General features: G+C 39.8%; 1 protein-coding gene across 1 annotated transcript in view; it reads left to right on the top strand.

The window, feature by feature from the left end:
* Positions 1-3,402, top strand: part of PLA1A (phospholipase A1 member A) — a 59,820-nt gene extending 56,418 nt beyond the window's left edge. The window contains exons 10-11 of the mRNA XM_006864201.1: positions 2,546-2,710; positions 3,318-3,402. Coding sequence (XP_006864263.1) covers positions 2,546-2,710; positions 3,318-3,402 — 250 coding nt within the window. The remainder of the gene's footprint in view (positions 1-2,545; positions 2,711-3,317) is intronic.
* The last annotated feature ends 17,620 nt before the right edge of the window (positions 3,403-21,022 follow it).

Genomic DNA, 21,022 nt, shown 5'->3' with positions numbered 1-21,022 from the left:
CAGAGGCTCTGTAGGAGAAATGACTTGGTAATTTGCTCTGGTAAAGACTGAATTGTTGCTGTTGTTAAATGCCATCAAGTCAGTTCCAACTGATAGTGACGCTGTATAGAGCTTCCAAGGCTGTGGGGAGCAGAAGGTGTCTTCTTTCTCCCTCATAGCAACTGGTGGACTTGAACCACCAACCTTGTTGTTCAAAGTCTAGTGCTTATCCTAGAAAACTTTATGGGGCAGTTTTACTCTGTTGCATGAGTCACTATGAGTCAGCATTGACTCGATGGCCCACAACAACTACTTTAGTGTGACTTCATGCTAACCTAACATACTATCTTCAAACTGGGTCATATTCACAGGTGCAGTTGTTAGGACCTCAAAATATCTTTTGGGGGGACACAATTCCACTCATAGCAAATATTAACTGTGCTATCAGAGAAGATAACTCTCTGTTGGGATGAGCGAATATCTCCTCGGCTCCCAATATGCATCCCCTATCCAGTGTTCTGACTCACCCCACATCACACAGCTATTACAGCAGCCACCGCACCAGCATAGATCTGGTGCACACATGAGCATTGAAGATTGTAGCTGGGAATCATTAAATTGAATGATTTTAATTAGATAGGTTCAAGGTTGTGTTAAGTGTTTTCATCATCCCTCTATCCTATTGGTAGATGAGCTAACATTGGCAAGAATCATGACATTGATACACAACCCTGAATGCTCATTAGAATCAACTGGAAAGTTTTTTGTTTTTGTTTTTTTAAAAAAACAAGTAAACACTTGACATCCATGCTCACTGCAGACCCTTTGCATCAGGATCTCTGGGTATAGGAGTTAGATGGTTATACGTTAATAAATTTCTTCAGTGATTCTAATGGACATCTGTAAATTGGTAATTCTCTCTTCTAAAAGAGCTCTGTATTACTCTTCTGAAAGAAGACGATTATCTTTTACCTTCAATTCCTTGATTTTTTTTCCCTTTTGCAGATCAGAAACAGGAAAAACAAAACAAAAAACATCATGTTGTGGGTCTTTTACCTATTGTACATCTCCAATAGTTCCTTCTATTTGGAAACTTTACCAAGGCCAAGTCCCCAAGTCACTCACTTAAAGCATCTGTGACTTATAAACCCTTCAATTCAACCAGTGTCCTAAAGGAACAACCTTCTAATATTTTGCTCTGAACGTTTCACAACACTTTAGGAAGAACAAGCAAACAAACATGGAAGAGCTTTTAAACAACCACACAGGATCTTCCTCTAAGTGTAAAAACAATCCATATTGTCTAACTCTGGACTGAGAGAACACTTGTCATCACTCAGTGAAGGCCAGGAAGGAAAGGGAAGCCAAGCAGGCCGGGCTCTTGGACAATATCCAAAACCACAGGGAGGGCAATTCAGTGCCAACCTTCTCTCTCAATCTGAGTTCCTATTATTCCAGAGACTGAGACGGGTGGAGAGTCACGTACCTTCCTACAGTGTTGTACAGCCCTGCTGGCCTCCTTCCCTGCTCCCCTCACATAACACTCTCAAGACTTTGCTAGGTGGACTGGGCCTTATGCCCTGCTTGGGGACTTTCAAGTCAGGCCTCTGTCTTCTCATACATCTTATCTTCTCATTTCTTACCTTTGTCTAGGGTCTGACAAGCCCGTTTTGAAGCTTCCACCATTCCAGATTGATCTCTTCAGGCTCTTTCCTCCATTGTTCTGACTTTGTCTCAGGGCATGAGTCTAATGTAGGACTTAATCTTGCAAAATGATGGGGAATCTAAGAGATGAGCTGAGAGGGTGGGTTAAGAGGGACCTGGAGTAGATTTTTATTCTGGACCCCCTAGCTCACCAGGTGGAAAGCAGGTTTTATACCTAAGGCTGAATGACTCCAAAGACACCATGCTAGATTAGATAACTTGTCCAAATTTATACCTGGATCACAAGTGTTCCATCTCTGTCAATTTTATCCTTCAAGACCTGTGGTATTGTTTTTGTTTTGTTTATTCATCTACACGTTCACACTCGGCCTAAAACAGAGTAAAACTCACACAAGTCCTTTTGAAATGAATCCCCTAATTGAAGGCTTTTCCTACTGGTGGTGGTGGTTGTGTGCCATTAAGTTGGTTTCGACTTATAATGATCCTGTATAGGGTTTCCGAGGCTGTAACTCTTTATGGGAGAAGAAAGCCTTATCTTTCTTCCTTTTGGTTAGCAGCCCAAAGTATAACCTATTATGCCACTAGAGTTCCTTATGAAGGCTTCTATTTATAGGTAATTGGATCCAAAAGTGATCCTCTTCCAGCTAGGAACCCAGGATGAAGGAAAATTCCCCAGATAGTAAAACTCAGAGAGCTACTATTTTGCTACACTTTCTACTTGTTTACTCTCAAAGAATCAACCAATATTTTTTGAGTCAAGTTCAAAAGTGTGGGTGTCTGGGCAGAGGGACTGGTGATGGTAAGCTCCTCACCTTCAGGCACTCACTTGTTTGAGCACACTGACAAACAGGAGGCAAAAGCAGTATGTGCTGAAGTCATTTACTTTACCTTCTCCTTCCAGACCTAAACGGCAACTTCAGGGGAAAGGAATCATCGCCCACCCTGAACCACAGTGCCAAATAAACCAAGTGAAACTCAAGTTTCAGGCTTCCAATCGGGTTTGGAGAAAAGACCGGAGTACCATTGTTGGGAAGTTCTGCACTGCTCCTTTACCCATCAATGACAGGTATGTACTAGACACCAGACTGTCCCATTCCCAGACACATATCAAGGACTAAGCTTGACCTTAGATGTGTTCAATGTTGAGGTTCAGTAGCATCATGGTGATTAGCATCTTAGAAGAGAAGATATGATAAAGACCCAGGGTTTTCAACTGCTTGCTGAACATCCTGCAGACCCATCTTGTGTCGGGGGTGTTAGGAAGGGAGCCAACAGGTGGGTGGGCTTTAATTTCCCATATCAGTTTCTATATAAGAAACCCTGTTCTGTTTTATGTATTTGATTTCTTTGTAGGATTTTATTGGAGCAAAGATTTTTCATTACACATATCCCCCTCCTTAGCCTCCACTTCAGCTGTAGTATTGGTGACACTCATGCTATGTGTGTATCAGGAACCCACAACCTTCTCACCTTCTCTGTAGCAGGCATTTATATCATTAGCCTTATCACCACCTCTAGGTACCTGGAGGCCAGGAGTTGGCTCCTATTCTAGATTTCTCTCACCAGAAATCAAGAAGACACATGAGCACATAACTTGTCCACTTCCTGTCCCCTCTCTGTCCAACCAAGCACCTGCCCTGAGCACCTACCCTCTTGTTGTTCTTCTTTTGCAGCAAGAAGATGGTCTGCTTACCTAAACCAGTGAACTTACGAGCAGGTGTGGCTACTTTTCATGACCTGAAAACAACCTGTGTATAACATCAGCCAGGGCACAACATGCAGCCCTGGAGTTCTATGGGAACGCCTTATTGTAGGCTGTGAATTATACAGAAGAAGAGAAAACTCCCAGTTATTTCCTCATAATTTGCCTCCTTGGAGGTAAGAGATGACTTATTTTATAAAGCTTGATTTCTATTGCCCTTTGGAAGAGCCATATATAGACAGCATTTTGGTGTTTCTATTAACATTTAACTGCCCCATATCCTTGGGCATCAGTACCTAGTATTCAATAGAAGCATATACCAGGAAATTCCTCTTTAAAAATATTTTTTAGTAAAACTCCATGGAACATCTGAATTGTTTTCTTGGAATGGCATTCTGTTATATACATCAAGTGTGATTTACAGTTTATGGGACTGGAGAAAATAGTAGATGTTGGATCCTTGCTATTGGAATAACCATGGAAAAGAAGCACTTGAACCTAGGAATGAGATGAAGGGAGTGGGGAAGATGACATCATTCACCACCCCTTACTATTGCCACCTCTGGCTGTCTGGAAGCTTTTTTGGAACTGAAGACATTTTTTAGGAATACTGGTGAATCTTGCGAGGTCAGTGTTTTCCAAACTTGAAACTTTGTAAATAACCTTGTATTAACCACAGTTCAGCAAGGAACAAGTGGTGTGCTCAAATTGAGTATTTGAGAAGAATTTACTAAAAGGACTGGTGGTTGTTGTTAAGTGCCATTGAGTTAATTTGACTCATAGTGACCCTGTATAGGGGGTCTGAGGAGCACTTGGTAGTTTTGAAATACCGATCTTGCAGTCCAGTGTTTGTCCTACAGTGCCACACAAGACTGGTACTAAGGTGTTAATGAGGAGTGGTGAGGAACCAACGTCGCCCTCTGGGGCTAGTAGCAGTAGAGGCTGGAGCCCCAGAACCTGAAGGCAGACAGGGCTCGTGGACCTTCAGTCAAGAGACACAGCCAGCCTGCAGCAATCTTGCCAGTCAAACAGATTCTCTGATCTCACTCTCTTCCTCCCTCCATTCTCTTGCTAGTGTTCCTCATTGACTGACCCCCAACTGGAAGCAAAGGGCAAAGCAGATTGGTGTGGCCCAAATAGTCCCCTGGGGGCATAGACTAGAGCACAAAAGGATGGGTATTAACTGGAAAGGAGAGGGGCACACACCTTCACCACTTTTTCAATGTTCAGGTGCCTCCTGGGTTCCTTTGTGTTGTCATTGCTGTTGGATACCATGGAATTGATTTCCATTCATAGCAATCCCATTTGAAAGAAATGCCCCATAGGGTTTTCTAGGCTGTCGTCTTTACAGGAGCAAATCACCAGGTCTTTTCTCCCAGGATGTGGTTGGATATGCTCAAACCACCAACATTTGGCTAATAGTCAAGGGCTTAATTGTTATGCCATCAAGCCTCCTTGGGTTCTTCTATATGTCATGGTTTTCTTTAAATTAATCTTCCTCCTTTTTTTATTTTTATTTTTTTACTTAAATGTGCTTTAAGAGGAAACTGTTGACTTGCTAATTCATTCCCTGCCTAGTAGACAGGGAGATAGATATAAGCAACAGGTTACGATGGCTCTCTCTGGGTCAAGTCACTGGACACCAGGAAAGGGCTTTGGCCTTCTTTCAGACCATGGAAATGCAACTTCAAAGACAGATGATGCAATGTGAACACACACACTTGCTTTATTTCCTGAACTCTCAGCAGGGGTCACATGCCTGAAGAATCAGATGTTCTCTGCTATGATGACTTAGATTTGCATATTGTTTCAGAACCAAATTCCCCTTTTTTCCTTTACTCCACCCACATTCCAAGGAAGAACCTCCCTAGAGATAGCTTTACTACCAGAACTACATTAAGCTACACTTTTTGTTCCTTCATCTTCCGGTTATTGTAACACATGAAATTGTTTGCTGTCCAGGGAGAGCTTGCTTAGCATATAGTCCTCCTTAGGTTTCCTGGCATGTTGCTTTTCTTCCAAGTGTGCAAAAATTATATTATACTTCTGTGATCAAAATTACATTATGTGAAGCTAATGCTAATTGGTGTTGAACTAATTTGCCTATTTTTCACTATCCTCAGTTTTACAGGTTTGCTTTTGGGCTGCCAAAAGATTGTGGAAAAGTTCCATTATCTTTTATTCCATTTATCCACAAATTTTTGGAAGCCTCTTCAGATGTCCTTTCATACATTTCTTCATGTTAATGTATGTGCATAGGATATATGCAGTCGTTTTAAACAAAAATAAAATTGTAATACACCTATCAGTCTGCAATTTGCCTTTGCAACTTAATGTGGTACCATGAATATCGCACCTGATTACTAGACATAGATTTAACTTGTCCACTTGTCCACTGAGTGTATAATATTCCACAATATTAAAATACCAAAATTTAGCCAACCAGATTTTAAACATTTTCTTTGTGATGAGTACTTAAACTTGGTTCCAGTTTTGTTTTTCCCCTAGCTGTAAATGATGCTGCAAAAAATACATTTTGTATTTTTGCATATCCAAATTCATACTAGTGCCTTTATTTCTATATGATATCTATGATAGAGTTCTTTAGTCAGAATTATTAGGTTAAAATGCTGGTAATGCTGGATTACTCTCCAAAAATCCTAACAATTCTCATGCACTCCTCTGGAGATGGGTGAGAAACCTGTTTCTTATATCCTCATGAGCACTTACATTTCTGCTTTTACTAAACTATTTGCGTCACATAGATAAAAAGAGATACTGTATTGCTATTCTGGCTTGCACTTCAATCTACCTTGATGAGGGTGAGTGTTTTACATGCTGTTGTTGGCCATTTGAATTCTTTCTCATGAATGAGTGACTAAACCCTGTGTGCCTCTTCATGGCTATTTTTACCCTGAGAAGAGAAGTGGTTCTTCCAGAATATTCAGGTAAGCTCTACCTTCTTTACTTTCCCATTTTCCCTAAATCCACCCCTCCTCCCCCCATTATTTTTTCTTCCCCTTGTAGCTTCTTTATTTTCTGGTAAGTGAAAGTATTGGTGTTAAAGGTCACAGATAGTTTGAAATGTCCTACCTTTAGAAAAAAAGTATAAAATTGGATATTTGAAGTGATTCATCATTAATTAGCTTAACTATAGACTCGATGGTACTTAACAATAACATAGCTTCACTGCCATTTTGTGTGTGTGATCTATTTGCAAAATGTATAGCCATATTATCAGAGGCATATCTAAGGAAAATAGACTCAATGGCAATTGGTTTTAAAGTGCTGAATCATCTCTCACAGCTGTTGAGGTAAATAATGATGGTGAACAGAAACTGTTCACTGGTGCCCCTCTCAAGTGACACCCAGGACATGTGTCATACCTGCCATAGCCTAGATACATCTCTGCACATTATCCATCTGGCCTGCATAGAGTATGGTGGTTGTGTGCTGTGGAGTCAGTTCCAACTCATTGTAACCCTGGACAGGGTTTCCAAGGCTGTAAATCTTTACGAGAGCAGAAAGCCCCATCTTTCTCCCGCAGAACAGCTGGTAGTTTCGAACTGCTGACCTTGCAGTTTGCAGCCCGATTCATAACCACTACGCTACCAGAGTTATAGTCCTGAAAAATGCCACTTCTCTATCTCATCTCGGGTTTTGCAGTGCAGACACAGACCCTCTGGGTATGTGTCTATACCTCACACCTGTAAGTCTGATTTTTTTAAAAAAGAGACATAATCTTTTAGTGTCAGAGTCCAGTTTTGAATCAATGCCATCATCATGCCACTGTAACATGACTATAATAAGTCATTTTTCTCTTGAGACAAGCATTGCAGTGAAATTTTTCTTGCCACGCTTGAGCCCATTGATGCTGCCACTTGGCCAATCCATCTCACTGGGGGTCTTCCTCTTTTTCTCTGACCCTCCACCTTACCAAACATGATATCCTTCTCCAGCGACTGGTCCCTCCTGACAATATGTCTGAAGTAAGAGAGACGTAGTTTGGCCATTTTGGCTTCCAAGGAGCACTCTGACTGCACTTCTTCCAACACAGATCTGTTGGTTCTATGGGCAGCCCATGGCACTTTAAATATTCTCCTCCAACACCATTACTCAAAAGCATCAATCCTTCTACAGTCTTCCTTATTCACTGTCTAGCTTTCGCATGCATATGAGGTTATTGAAAATACCATGGCTTGGGTAAGGTGTACCTTAGTCCTCAAGCTCTTCAACACTTCAAAAAGGTCTTGTGCAGCAGATTTGCCTAACGCAATACATCATTTGATTTTTTGACTGCTGCTCCCATGAGTGTTGATAGTTCATCCAAGAAGAATGAAGTCCTTGACAACTTCGTTCAGTCTTTTCTCCGTTGATAAGAATGTTGTTTATTAGTCCAGTGGTGAGGATTTTTGTTTTCTTTACATTGAGATGAAATCCACACCGAAGGCTGTGCTCTTTGATCTTTATCAGTAAATATCTTAAGTCTTCTTCACTTTCAGCAAGCAAAGTTGTATCATCTGCGTATTGCAGGTTGTTAATGAGTTTTCCTCTAATGTTGATGCCACGTTTTTCTTCATATAACCCAGTTTCTAGGATTATTTGCTCAGCATACAGGTTGAATAAGTCTGGTGAAAGAATACAAGCTTGTTGCACATCTTTCTTTATGCTAGAGAGCAAGTTTCAGAGTCTCTTCTGATATCTATTTTGACCTTTTACTTCTTTCTTATCTTCTTAATGACTTTTTGCTTTCTTCCTATATTATGTTCTTGATGTCATCCCACAACTTTTCTGGTGTTCGGTTTTTAGTGTTTGATGTATCAAATCTGGTCTTTAGATGATCTCTAAATTCAGGAGGATATATTCTAGGTCATGTTTTGGCTCTCGTGGACTTGTTTTCATTTTCTTCAGCTTCAGTTTGAATTTGCATATGAGTGATTGATGGTCTGTTCCACAGTCTGCCCTTTGCCTTGTTTTCACTGATGATATGGAGCTTTTCCATCGTCTCTTTCCACAGATATAGTCAATTTGATTTCTATGTATTCTATCTGGTGAGGTCCATGTGTACAGTCATCTCTTATGCTGTCTAAAGAAGGTATTTGAAATGAACAAATCACTGGTTTTGCAGAATTCTATCATGTGTTCTCCAGCATCATTTCTATCATATTTTCCAACTACTGGTCCTTCCTCTTTGCTCCCAACCTTTGCATTCCAATCACCACTAATGAGCAATACATCTTGATTGCATGTTTGATCAATTTCAGATTGAAGAAGTTGGTAGAATTCTTCTATTTCATCCTCACTGGATTTAGTGGTTGGTGTGTAAATTTGAATAATAATGGTATTAACTGGGCTTCCCTGTAGGCGCATGGATATTATCCTATCACAGACAGTGTTGTACCTCATGACTGATGTGGATATGTTCTTTTTGACAATGAATGCGACACCATTCATCTTCAATTTGTCATTCCCAGCATAGTAAACCATGTGGTTGTCAGATTCAAAATGGCCAATAGTGGCCAACTCTGTCATATAGGTTCATTGTAAGTCGAGATCAACTCAATGGCATGCCACAGCCAGCTTTATGGAAGCAGATCACCAGTTTTCTCCTGCAGAGCTCCTGGGTGGGTTCAAACTGCCAACCTTTTGGTTAGAAGCCAAACGTTTAATTGTACCACTGGAGTTTTTTAGGAAATTAATACATTGAGTGAAACAAAGTCTGGGTTTTTCTTCCTATTTTGTTTTGTTTTCTTTTCTTTTCTTAACAATTCAATCAGTTTACTCATCATTGGTCTATTCAGATTTTCTACTTATTTAGTCAATTTTAATAGTTTGTGTCATTCTGGAAATTTCAGTTAAGTTGTGTTAGATTTGTTGCTGTATAATTGAATTGTTTATGGTATTCTCTTAGAATCCTTTTCATTTCTGTAAGATCGGCCATGGTGATGTTCCCTTTTTTTTTTTTAATGCTGTAAGTTCCGTTATTGTTGTCTCCCCTCTTCCCCCCAATACACGCACCTTTTAACAATTTAAACCTTTTCTGTTTCCTTGGCCAGTCTAGCTAAAGGTTTGCCTTTTTGTTTTGTTTTGTTAAATAATTTCTAAGAACAAACTTTTGGGTTAATTGAGTTTCTTTATAATTTTTCTATTTTCCACTTTATCAATTTCCACATTAATGTTTATTATTTTCTTCCTTATTCAGACATTATTCAGCCTCTTTTTTGGATGAATTTATTTTTTAGACCTTTAGCTTTACAAAAAATATTGTGGAGAAAGTGCAGATTTCCCCCATATATGCTTCACCCCTGCCTACTCTTTCTCCTATTATTCACATCTTGAATTCTTGTGGCTTAGTTGTTACAACTGATGAAACAACATTGATAAGTCATTATAATTAAGATCCATAGATTCCATTATTAGTCACTTCTTGTGTATGGAGCAGTTGTATGGAGCCCTGGTTGTTGTTGTTAAGTGCAGTTGAGTTGATTCTGACCCATAGTGACCTTGTATAGGGTTTCCAAGGAGTGGCTGATGAGTTTGAACTGCCAACCTTGCAGTTCAAATGCCTTTGCAGTCTGACGCATTAGCCATAGTGCAACACCAGGACTCCATGGAGCCCTGGTAGCACAGTGGATTATGAGCTGGCCTGCTAACCACAAGAAAAATGAGGCTTTCTCTTCTGATAAAGATTTACAGCTTTGGAAACTGTATATAGGTACCATATGAGTTGGAATCAACTCAGGGGCACACATCCACCAATCAACCATGGGTTTTGAGAAATGCATACTAGTAGGTTCCCATTATTACAATATCATACAGAATAGTTTCACAGTCCTAACAATGGCTTGTGTTCCACCCATTCATCTCTTCTCCTATCCTTCTGAACCTATGGCAACTACTGATATGCCTACTGTCTCTATAATTTTTCCTTCTCCAGCATGCCACATAATTGGAATCATGGTATGTAGCTTTTTCAGACTGGCTTCTTTCTTACTTAGTAATATGCATCTAAGAATCCTCCATGTCTTATTGTAATTTGAAAGCTCATTTCTTTTTTTCCACTGATGAATACTGCACTGTATGACTATGTCCCAGTTCATTTATCCACTCACGTTTTGAAGGACACTTGGCTGCTTCCAATTTTTAGCAATTAAGAATAATTGCTATAAACAGTTATGTGCAAGTTTTATGTGGGCATACATTTTCAACTCCTTAAGGGACTCGACGGCACTTAACAACAACAACAAAGGTAAATACCTAGCAGTGCAATTGATGAATCATGTTTAGCATTGTAAGAAACTGGCAGGCTATCTTCCAAAGTGGCAATAACATTTTGCATTCCCACTAGCAATGAATGAGAACTCCTGTTGATCCAAATCCTCACAAGCACCTGGTATTGTTCCGTGTTTTAAATTCTAATAGGTACGCCGTGACACTAGAATAAACACTGGATTGCTAGCCACAAGGTTGGTGGTTCAAATCCACCAGTTGCTCCTCGGAAACCCTATGTTGTTGTTAAGTGACATCGAGTCGATTCCAACTCATAGCGACCCTGCATAGGGTTTCTGAGGAACAGCCGTTTGAGCCCTTGGCCTTGCAGTTCAAACCTACCTTGCACTTCAGTGCTCACCCTATAGTGCCACACCAGGACTCCCAGTTGTTAAGTGTTGTTGAGTCAGCTCTGGCTCATAGTGACCCTGTATAGGGTTTCTGAGAAGCGGCTGGTCCCACAGGACTCCATTTTAGATACAAATCCTTTATCTAATATGTATTTTGAAAATATTTTCTCTCAGCCTATGACTTTACATTCCCTTAATGGTGTCTTTCTCCAAACAGAAGTTGTTGTTTTTTTTTTAATGAAGTCCAACTTGTTTTTTTTCCCATAGATCATGCTTTTGGCAGTGTATCTAAAAACCCATATCAAATCCATGGGCACCAAGATTTTCTCCTATATTATCTTCTAGAAGTTTTATAGTTTTGCATACATTTCAATCTATTGATCCATTTGAATTAGACAAACTCGATCTAGATTTATTTATTTATTGCATGTGGGTAGTCAGTTGTCCCAGCACTATTTGTTGAAGGCCCTATCACACTGGTTTTTAAAAAGACTATTGACATCTATCAACAAGTGAAAAGATTGGGAGGAAATTGTTGAGAACCATATATCTAATAAGGGTCCCCTATCCAAAAATTATATATATATATTCATTTCTACAACTTCAAGAACAAGAAGACAAACCCAATGAAAAAAATGGCAAATGACTTGAGCAGCTGGTTCACCAAAAAGGATATCAAATGGACAAAAAGCATATGAGAAAATTATCAACATTGATGTTCAGTCATTGTTGCTGTGTGTCTATTACAACTCATAGCAACCCTATGACGGAGTAAAATTGTCCCCATAGGTTTTCCAGGCTGTGTGGTGCTGTAGGATAAACAGTGAACTGCAAGGTTGACAGTTCAAACTCATCAGGGGCTCCTTGGAAACCCAATACAGGGTCACTATGAGTCAAAACTAACTCAACAACAAGTCTTTACAGGAGCAGATTGCCTCCTGCAGAGCAGCTGGTGGGTTCAAACCACGGACCTTTCAGTTAACAGCTAAGCACTTAACCATCTCACCACCAGGGCTCCTTCAGTACTCATTAACACAGTGCTGTCAAGCTGATTCTGATTTATAGTGACCCTATATAGGATTGCTGAAGCTATTAATCTTTACAGTAGCAGAAAGACTCATCTTTCTCCAGTGGAGCAGCTGGTGGGTTTGAACTGCCGGCCTTGTGATAAGCAGTTCAGTAGTAATCCCACTTCAGAGAAATTATTTGCTGTCCAATATTTCACTTCATTTGGATCAAGTTCAAAGAATGCAACAGTCAGGAAATCAAATGATTTATTGTATTGGGAAAATTTGCTGCAAATGACCTCTTTAAAATGTTAAAGGTATCACTAAGGTGCACCTTGGAGTCCTGGTGTGGTGTTGTGGGTTAATACACTGGACTACAAGGTCAATTTAAACCTGAAGGTTGGTGGTTCAAGCTCACCAGCTGCTCCTTGGAAATTCTATACTTGTATTCAGACACTATAAGTCTGAACCAACCGAACAGCACTTAACAACAACAACAACAGCAACAACAACAACAATAAGGTGCACCTTATCCAAGCCATTTTATTTTCATTTGCCTCATATAATGAATATGTAATGAATGCAAGAGAAAAACTGATGATGCATTTGAATGATTGTGTTTGTGAAGAATGTTTACTATACCATAGACTACCAGAAGAATGAACAAATCTGTTCTGAAGGAAGTACAGCCAGAATACTCCTTGGAAGCAAGGACAGCAAGACTTCATCTCACACACTTTGGACGTGTTATGAGGAAAATGACACCATGATCAATAAAGTAGAGGGCCAATGAAAAACAGGACATCCCTAAACAATAGGAATCACCCCAGTGCTTTCAATAATAGGATCAAACATAACAATCGTGAGGATGGTGCAGGACGAGGCAGTATTTCGTTCTGTTGTACATAGTGTCACTATGAATTAGAACTGACTTGATAGCACTGTAGGAACATAAACTTAACACTTCAAAATGACCGCACCAAGGTCACCTCAAAACCATATTTCCTGTCCCTTCCCCCTGCTCCTGCTATCTAGGAAGGAGCAGACAATCCCTCCTCTAGCAATGTATACCAAAACTTTGCCTTCTCCTACTTTAGTTATACAAATGCTAGGACAGGCCGGAGGCCCCTCCTCCCACTCTTTGTTCTCTAGGAGGGGACAGACAGTCCAGCATCTTTGGATTTTCCTACCTTTTCCCAGTTCCACATACTACCCGTAACTGCCCTTACACTTGTGAAAGCCCCATGATATAAAAAGACCCTAGCCCCCCACCCCTTATTCAGTAAAACTTCACTGCCCAGCCGGCAGCCACTGGAAACAGCTGTATTTAACCCTTTATAGGTAAATTCTCTTGTCAGTAAACTGTCTCCTTTATTCTCTTTTCTGTAATAAATTAATGTTTCTTGGAATGAGGTCTGGTCATTTTTTTCGATCTCTCAGCACCTAGGTACTCAGTAGACTTTTCCTTTCTGGGCCTGAAACCCAACAAGAACCTCATAACTACAGTGAGAGAAAAGGGAAGCATTCCCATGATCCTTCCCTGGGCTCATTCATCCCAACTTCAGCTTTATCTCATGTCTGGGATGAGAAACAGTGGTGCTTCTTCAGCTGGGCCTGACTGAGAATCCCAGGTTAGAAGCTGGAGTGCAGGAATCACTTGTTCATTCACATGATAACAGTGAAGGCCTTCTCAAGTATAGATTCAATTATAATGGGCTGTGTTATTGTTATCTGTGGAAGAGTCACTTCCAAATCATAAACCTTGTATAGGTTTTCCAAGGTTGTAAATCTTTACAGGAGCAGAAAACTTCATATTTCTCCTGTGGAGTTGAACAGGAAAAGGTAAAAACATCTACTGTCCTCTCCCTGCCCAGGAGTCAAGCTAGAATGTTAATCAGGTTACTGAGTGGGACCCATCCTCTGGTTTCCTGTCTTCAAACAGGTCCACAACCTAACCCCTCCCCAATTCTGACCCCATATAAGTCCGTGTTAACCTGCATTTCGATGCTCAGAATCTGGAGAAATGAGCTCCTCTTAGCCAGCTGGCTTAATAAAATCTGAAACTGTGCTTCACTTCTCTGAGTGGCCTTGGTTTCTTTGACGACAGAGCAAGAACAGCTGTGACAATCTCGGGCCCAGGACTGCTGTGACACGCTCAAATCTAAAAATTGCTGTAACACAGTGGCTGGTGGTTTTGAACTGCTAACATTGTGGTTAGCGGCCCAATACATAATCCATTATGCCATCAGGGCTCCTAATAATAGGGTTTACTCAGTTACTTAAAGTAAACAGTGTAAATATAATAAATGTAAGGGTTTTTATACATATATATGTTTATGTTTGTGATAAAGACAGAACAGAGATTAAAATAATTTAAGTGCTAGTGGTAAGGGAAACAGGAGAAACTGAAGAGGAGAAAGAAATAGCTGACATTTTCCTCTAAGATACTTCAAAGAGGACCAAGCTACTCATATCAGATAATGGGAGTCATGGAATCTGAGCTGTCTGGCAGGGCCTGGAAAATCAGACAGAAAAGACCTCCTTCCTCTGTGAACCACAAGTCAAAGAGAAAGTATTCGAGCTCTAATAGGGGAAAGAAGCAAAGAAAACTAGAAAGTGGAACTGAAAGTCTCTGTAAAATCCCATTTTACCCTGACCCAAGTAGAAAGCCATGCTTGAATCATTTCACAGAAGGTTAGCGCTGAGTTTAACAAACATCTAACAATTGCCTACTAAATGCCAGGTATGTAGCACAAGGATCACAGCAGTAAATAAGATCCTGCCCAACTCTTATGAACCTCACTACCTAGAAGGAGCTATCTCCTATGAGAAGATTGCTGAGGAAGGAAGTCAGATCAGAGAAAACCACAAGAGTCCTGAAGGGACTGGCTAAAGCTGGCAGGTCTCGGGGCAGATGTTGGAGAGTGAGAAGGGATGTTTGTACTGGCCTTCAGGGATATCTAAGTTATGTAATACTGCTGTAACAGAAATACCACAAGTGAACAACTTTTAACAAACAGAAATTTATTCTCTCATAAGTTTAGGAGACTAGTCCAAAGACTCTCGGGAAAGGTTTTCTCTCTCTGCTGACTCTGGGGAAAAGCTCTGTCTCCTTTCACCATCTTTGGGCCCAATGTTCTTTGGAGATCTCCACGAGCCTTGGCATCAATCTCTCTGGATCTAGGAGCTTCACAGGGCAGAGAAACTAGGTCTAAAGGACAAATTCCACTCCCTGCTTTTCTTTCTGGGTAGTAGTAGGTGTCTCTGATCTCTTCTCACTCACTCTACTTTTATCTCTTGTAAGATAAAAGGTTTTGGCCATATTCCATGGAAACTCCCCTTACATTGATCAGGGCTGTGATGGGATGAAGAGTGTTGCAACCTGCACTTAGTCTTCTTACCAGTTTATCACATCAGATCACAACCTGGGAGATCGTCACATAACTGCCAAACAACTGAGAATCATGACCCAGCCAAGCTGATGTATATTTTGAGGGGGCACAATTCAATCCATGACAATGGATAAATAAGGTTTGGGGACAAATGACAATGTCAGGCCCTTGAGGAAAAGTTCAGAGTAGAAGCTAGGCTAATCTAATTTGTGTACTGAATGTGTCCTGGACTCCCCCTACTGAACGGGAGCAATCATATACTTTAGGCAGTTGACAATCATGTGCGGGGTAGAGATGGACTCGCTCTTAGGAAAGATCATATCAGAGACGTGAATAAAAAGTGAAGTAAAATCCCATGATCTCCATGGAAATTTCTGAGTGGGAGATACCTGTCAATGTATGAATTCAACGCCAACAATTAGAAATGAAACTGCTGACAGCATTGTTCATTCTTTTTCAGTTTTCAAGATTTGTGTGGGTGTCTATAGGAAACCAAGGTGTTGAGACTATAAAGGCACAGAACTTCTGAGACTGATTTGATTCTCCTCCCCAGACATTACTTTGCCTTAAGATCTCACACGGATTTCTCTCTCTCTGTTCTCCTTGCCATCACTTGGATCTGAGCCTCAGTCCTCACAGCCCCACTGACCATTTAACTTGTCTCTCAACTTTATTCTTTCTTCAGTTCATCAGAACATAAATATTTATGAAGCAGAGGAGCTCTGGTAGCGTAGTGGTTACGAATAGGGCTGCGAACCTTAAGGTCAGCGGTTCGAAACTACCAGCCGCTCCGCGGGAGAAAGATGAGGCTTTCTACTCCCGTAAAGATTTACACCTTCGGAAACCCTATACAGGGTCGCTATGGGTCGGAACCGACTCGACGGCACTTAACAACAACAACAACAACAACACTCTAACAGAGCCATGGTTTGCTCTGAATGACAAAATCATCCTTAAGTGTTATTCTGAGCTACTTATGTCCTGTTCATTTCTGATTATCTTTGTATTAGTGCTCAGATTCCATTGTTGGTCACTAGAACCATTGGTTCACTTCTTCTCAAGATACCCTTGTAGTTTCCAGCCTTGGGACTTTAACTTTTGCTAGATCTCTTACCTGGATTGTTTCTGCCTTTCCAAATCCCCTCTGTCCTTTAAGGCACAGTTCAACTTCTCTGTGAACCTTCCTGATGCCAGCAATAAGGACGGAGTTTATCTTCTGCTGAATTCCTATAGCTCTTTGTTGCAACCACAGCTGACTGACATGGGGATTCTCTGTGAATACATCAAGAATACAGCTTCACCTTAAACTATGAGTCACAGGAAGCCAATTTGCACAGGAATCTTCTGAAAGACAATAAATCTTAAGAAGGATCAAACCAGGGAACTTAACAATAAAAAGGCCTTCACGGTAAGAGGTAGAGGGTGCCTGTAACTCATGAATCTCTTTTCCTAGATCTTGAGCTCTGTGAGGGCAGAGATAAGAATTACATAACTGACCAAGTGAAATTGGTGGTCTTCAGTACAATATCTGATAGGAGTAGATATTCAATAAGTTTTCATAACAAAAAAAAAGAGTATTTATTATCCTCTCTTTGGAGCCTGAGTGTATTTCAGATTTTCTTGCTGAACAATTAAGTTACAACCCAAAGATTTTTTTTTTTTTTTTTTATGCATGTATCTCTAGTATGAAGTTATTTAAAAGTGTCTACAAATTCTCATCAGCCGCTCCTTGGAAACGCTATACAGGGTCACTATGAGTTGGAACCGATTCAATGGCACTTAACAACAACAAGAAGTTCTTATTAGGCTAAGATTTTCTGTAGATTGTAGACAGTAGATAAAAAAGGCTTTTTACATACTTATAATACTGCTTTAAAATATATTAATATACTGTTGTGGTTAATAAAAAAATATTTATCTAAAAACACATTGGACTCTAAATATCTTTGGTCATTACATATATCAATAGATAATTTTAAAAAAAACACACAACTTCTTTCATTCAAAGTCTAACCCATTTTTTTAAACATTAAAATAGCTACTTATCATAAAGAACCTCTGCTATGTAGCCTAGTATATAATAACAGTCTTACCTTGGTGACCCCAAGTTGGGAGGTGGCACCCACATCTCAGGTTTCACTTATAATTTGTAATGTATTTTTATTAATTGTTGTTGTTACTATTGTTTATTTATTGCTTCATCTACTCTCCACAAAAGCTCTCAGAGGTTGAAAAGATAGCTTTTCTCAAAGTGACAGAGGACTTCCATTGTGAACATAGATCAACAAAACAAATACACATACAATGTCATTTCAGAAAAAAATAAGAAAAGAATATAAGAGATGAGAACAGAACTGAGAAGCTCTCCCAACCATATACTTGGAATTCTAAAAGGAGAGAAAAGCCTTCTAAAGAAAATCCAAAGAAACCAAGGGAATGGAATGGTGAATTTGGGTATGTTTCTTATTTGGGATGATGACATTTGAGTTAAGAATGAATAACAAGAAGGTGCCAATCAAGAGAAGATCTGAGTGAAGAGAATTTCAGAAAACAGCTTCCAGGTTTCTAATATAAAAAGGAGCAAGGTATATCTGAAAAATAGCAAGCAAGCTAGAGTGGCAGAAACATGGTGAACAAAAATATGAGCAGAAAAAAAACCAGGTTGGAAAGATAGGCAGGTCGGGCCTTGTGACTCATATGTGGTTAAAATAGTGTTGTTGTTAGGTGCCATTGAGTCGGTACCGACCCATAGCGACCTTATGCACAGCAGAATGAAGCACTGCCCGATCCTGGACCAACCTTACTATTGTTGCCACGCTTGAGTCCACTTGGCGAATCCATCTCACTGGGGGTCTTCCTCTTTTTCTCTGACTCTCCACCTTACCAAATATGAAATCCTTCTCCAGTGACTGCTCCCTCCTGACAATATGTCCAAAGTATGAGAGACAAAGTTTGCCCATCTTGGCCTCCAAGAAGCACTCTGGCTGCACTACTTCTAAAATGGATCTATTGGTTCTTTTGGCAGCCCATGACACTTTCAATATTCTCCTCCAACACCGTAACTCAAAAGCATTAATTCTTCTATGGTCTTCCTAAGTCACTGTCCAGCTTTCTCATGCATTGTATGAAGTTATTGACATCACCATGGCTTGGGTCAGGTGCACCTTAGTCCACAGGCTGACATCTTTGCTCTTCAACACTTTAAAAAGGTCTTGTGCAGCAGATTTGCCTAATGCAATACGTCGTTTGATCTCTTGACTGCAGCTTCCATGAGTGTTGATAGTTGATCCAAGAAGAATGAAGTCCTTGCCAACTTCAGTCTTTTCTCCGTTGATAAGAATGTTGTTTATTGGTCCAGTGGTGAGGGTTTTTGTTTTCTTTACATTGAGATGTAATCCATACCGAAGGCTGTGCTCTTTGATCTTCATCAGTAAATGTTTTAAGTCCTCTTCACTTTCAGCAAGCAAGGTTGTATCATCTGCATATCGCAGGTTGTTAATGGGTCTTGCTCCAATCCTAATGCCACATTTCTCTTCATAGAGCTCAGCTTCTCAGGTTGTTTGCTCAGCATACATGTTAAATAAGTATGGTGAAAGAATACAAGCTTGTTGCACACCTTTCTTAATTTTAAAACATTCAGTGTTCCCATGTTCTGCTCAAACAACTGCCTCTTGGTCCATGTACAGATTCCTCATGAGCACAATTAAGTGTTCTGGAATACTCATACTTTGCAATGTTGTCCATAGCATATCATGATCCACACAATCGAAAGCCTTTGTGTAGTCAATAAAGCACAGGTAAACATCTTCCTGATATTCTCTGCTTTCAGCCAAGATTCATTGGACATCAGCAATGATATCCCTTGTTCCAAGGCCTCTTCTGAATCCAGCTTGAACCTCTGGAAGTTCTCTGTCAATGTATGATTGTAGCCATTTCTGTATTACCTTTAGAAAAACTCTATTCACTTGAGATATCAAAGAGATTGTCCGATGACTTCCGCATTCCGTTGGGTCACTTTTCTTTGGAATGGGCACAAATATGGATCTCTTCCAATCAGTTGGCCAGATAGTTGTCTTCCAAATTTCTTGGCAGAGATGAGTGAGTGCCTCTTGTGCCACCTCACTTTCTTGAAAGATTTCAGTTTTTATTCCATCAATTCCTGGTGCCTTGTTCTTTGCCAGTTCCTTCAATGTACCTTGGACTTCCTCCTTCAGTATCATTGGCTCTTAATCATATGCTACCTCTTGAAATGGTTGAACATTAACCGTTTCCTTTTGGTACAATGACTCTGTGTATTCCTTCCATCTTCTCTTGATGCTTTCTGCATCATTCAATAATTGGCCCAGAGAATCTTTCAATAACAAAAGTCGAGGTTTGAATTTTTTCTTTAGTTCCCCCAGCTTGAGAAATGCTAATCGTGTTCTTCCTTTTTGGTTTTCTGATTCCAGATCTTTGCACATTTTGTTGTAATATTTGGCTTTATCTTCTCGTACTTACCAAACAATCACTGGCTTTGTCATATTCCCCAATCCTTTTAACCAATAAAATCCAAAGGCAATTGTTAAGTGGGTCCATGTAACTAATCCTAGTCAATGGATTGTGCTAGTCAAAGTGACTTTTCTTCTTGCTTGAAATGGAAGATCCAGAAGACCAAAGCAGCCTGCGTTACAACATGAAGGACAGTTGCCCTGATGAATCAGACAATCTCCCAGTGGACTTATAGTAAAGAGAAATAAACATTTCTGGTATTAAATCATAATAAGTCTATCCTTACTAACATCACATGGTAAGAAGTTTGAATTTTATTCTAAATGTAATGGGAAGTAACTTAAAATTTTTTGAAAAGTCAGTGAAATTTTAAACATATTTAAAATGATCACACTAATGTGCATAGACTAGATTATGGGAAACAGGTACAAAAGAAACCAGCAGACCAGTTATAAGTCTATTGTAATCTAAGTATGAAAGGATGGTGATTTGAAATTATTAATAGCGGTTTATATTTGTAAGTTGAATTCAGTATATATTCTGAAGATAAAATTTACGGGAGTCCAGCTCTCGCAGGGTCACGGGACATGAGAGGAGATGCAGAGTTGGCGAAAATGAAAGCAATAGAGGAGTCTCCGCTTAGTTGGCTGATGGAGCTCTCTCTCTTTTCTTATCTTCTCTCTTTCTCCTTCCCCTGGCTCAGCAAGTCTTTATTTTTATACTTAAAAATTACTCAGTAAATAATGATTTGATACTTTGATTTTACCTTGAATTATTACACAGTTTTAATCACAACATTCCTTCACTCTGTGATTAGACAACCTTAACAAAAGTATTTCTGTGATGTCCAAACTGACCTTTCCATATCCTGTTCATTTTTCAACCATTGAACGTTTTCCTTTTGACATCATCTCCTCTCATACGTAAGTGATAAATTGTTTCTTCTTATTCCCACTAAAAGATCAAGCTAAAACTTACAGAAATCATTTCCACTTATCAGATCCCTGATTACATCTTCTTAGTAATATAAGTTTCTATTAATCATCAATGCCTACACTACTTTATTGTTTCTTGTTGTTTGTTGTTGTTAAGTGCCATCGAGTCGGTTCCGACCCATAGCGACCCTGTACAGGGTTTCCGAGGGTGTAAATCTTTACGGGAGTAGAAAGC

Source organism: Chrysochloris asiatica, unplaced genomic scaffold (assembly GCF_000296735.1).
Source record: "Chrysochloris asiatica unplaced genomic scaffold, ChrAsi1.0 scaffold00061, whole genome shotgun sequence".
NCBI classification, from domain to species: domain Eukaryota; kingdom Metazoa; phylum Chordata; class Mammalia; order Afrosoricida; family Chrysochloridae; genus Chrysochloris; species Chrysochloris asiatica.
This window is presented reverse-complemented; position numbering and strand designations above follow the sequence as displayed.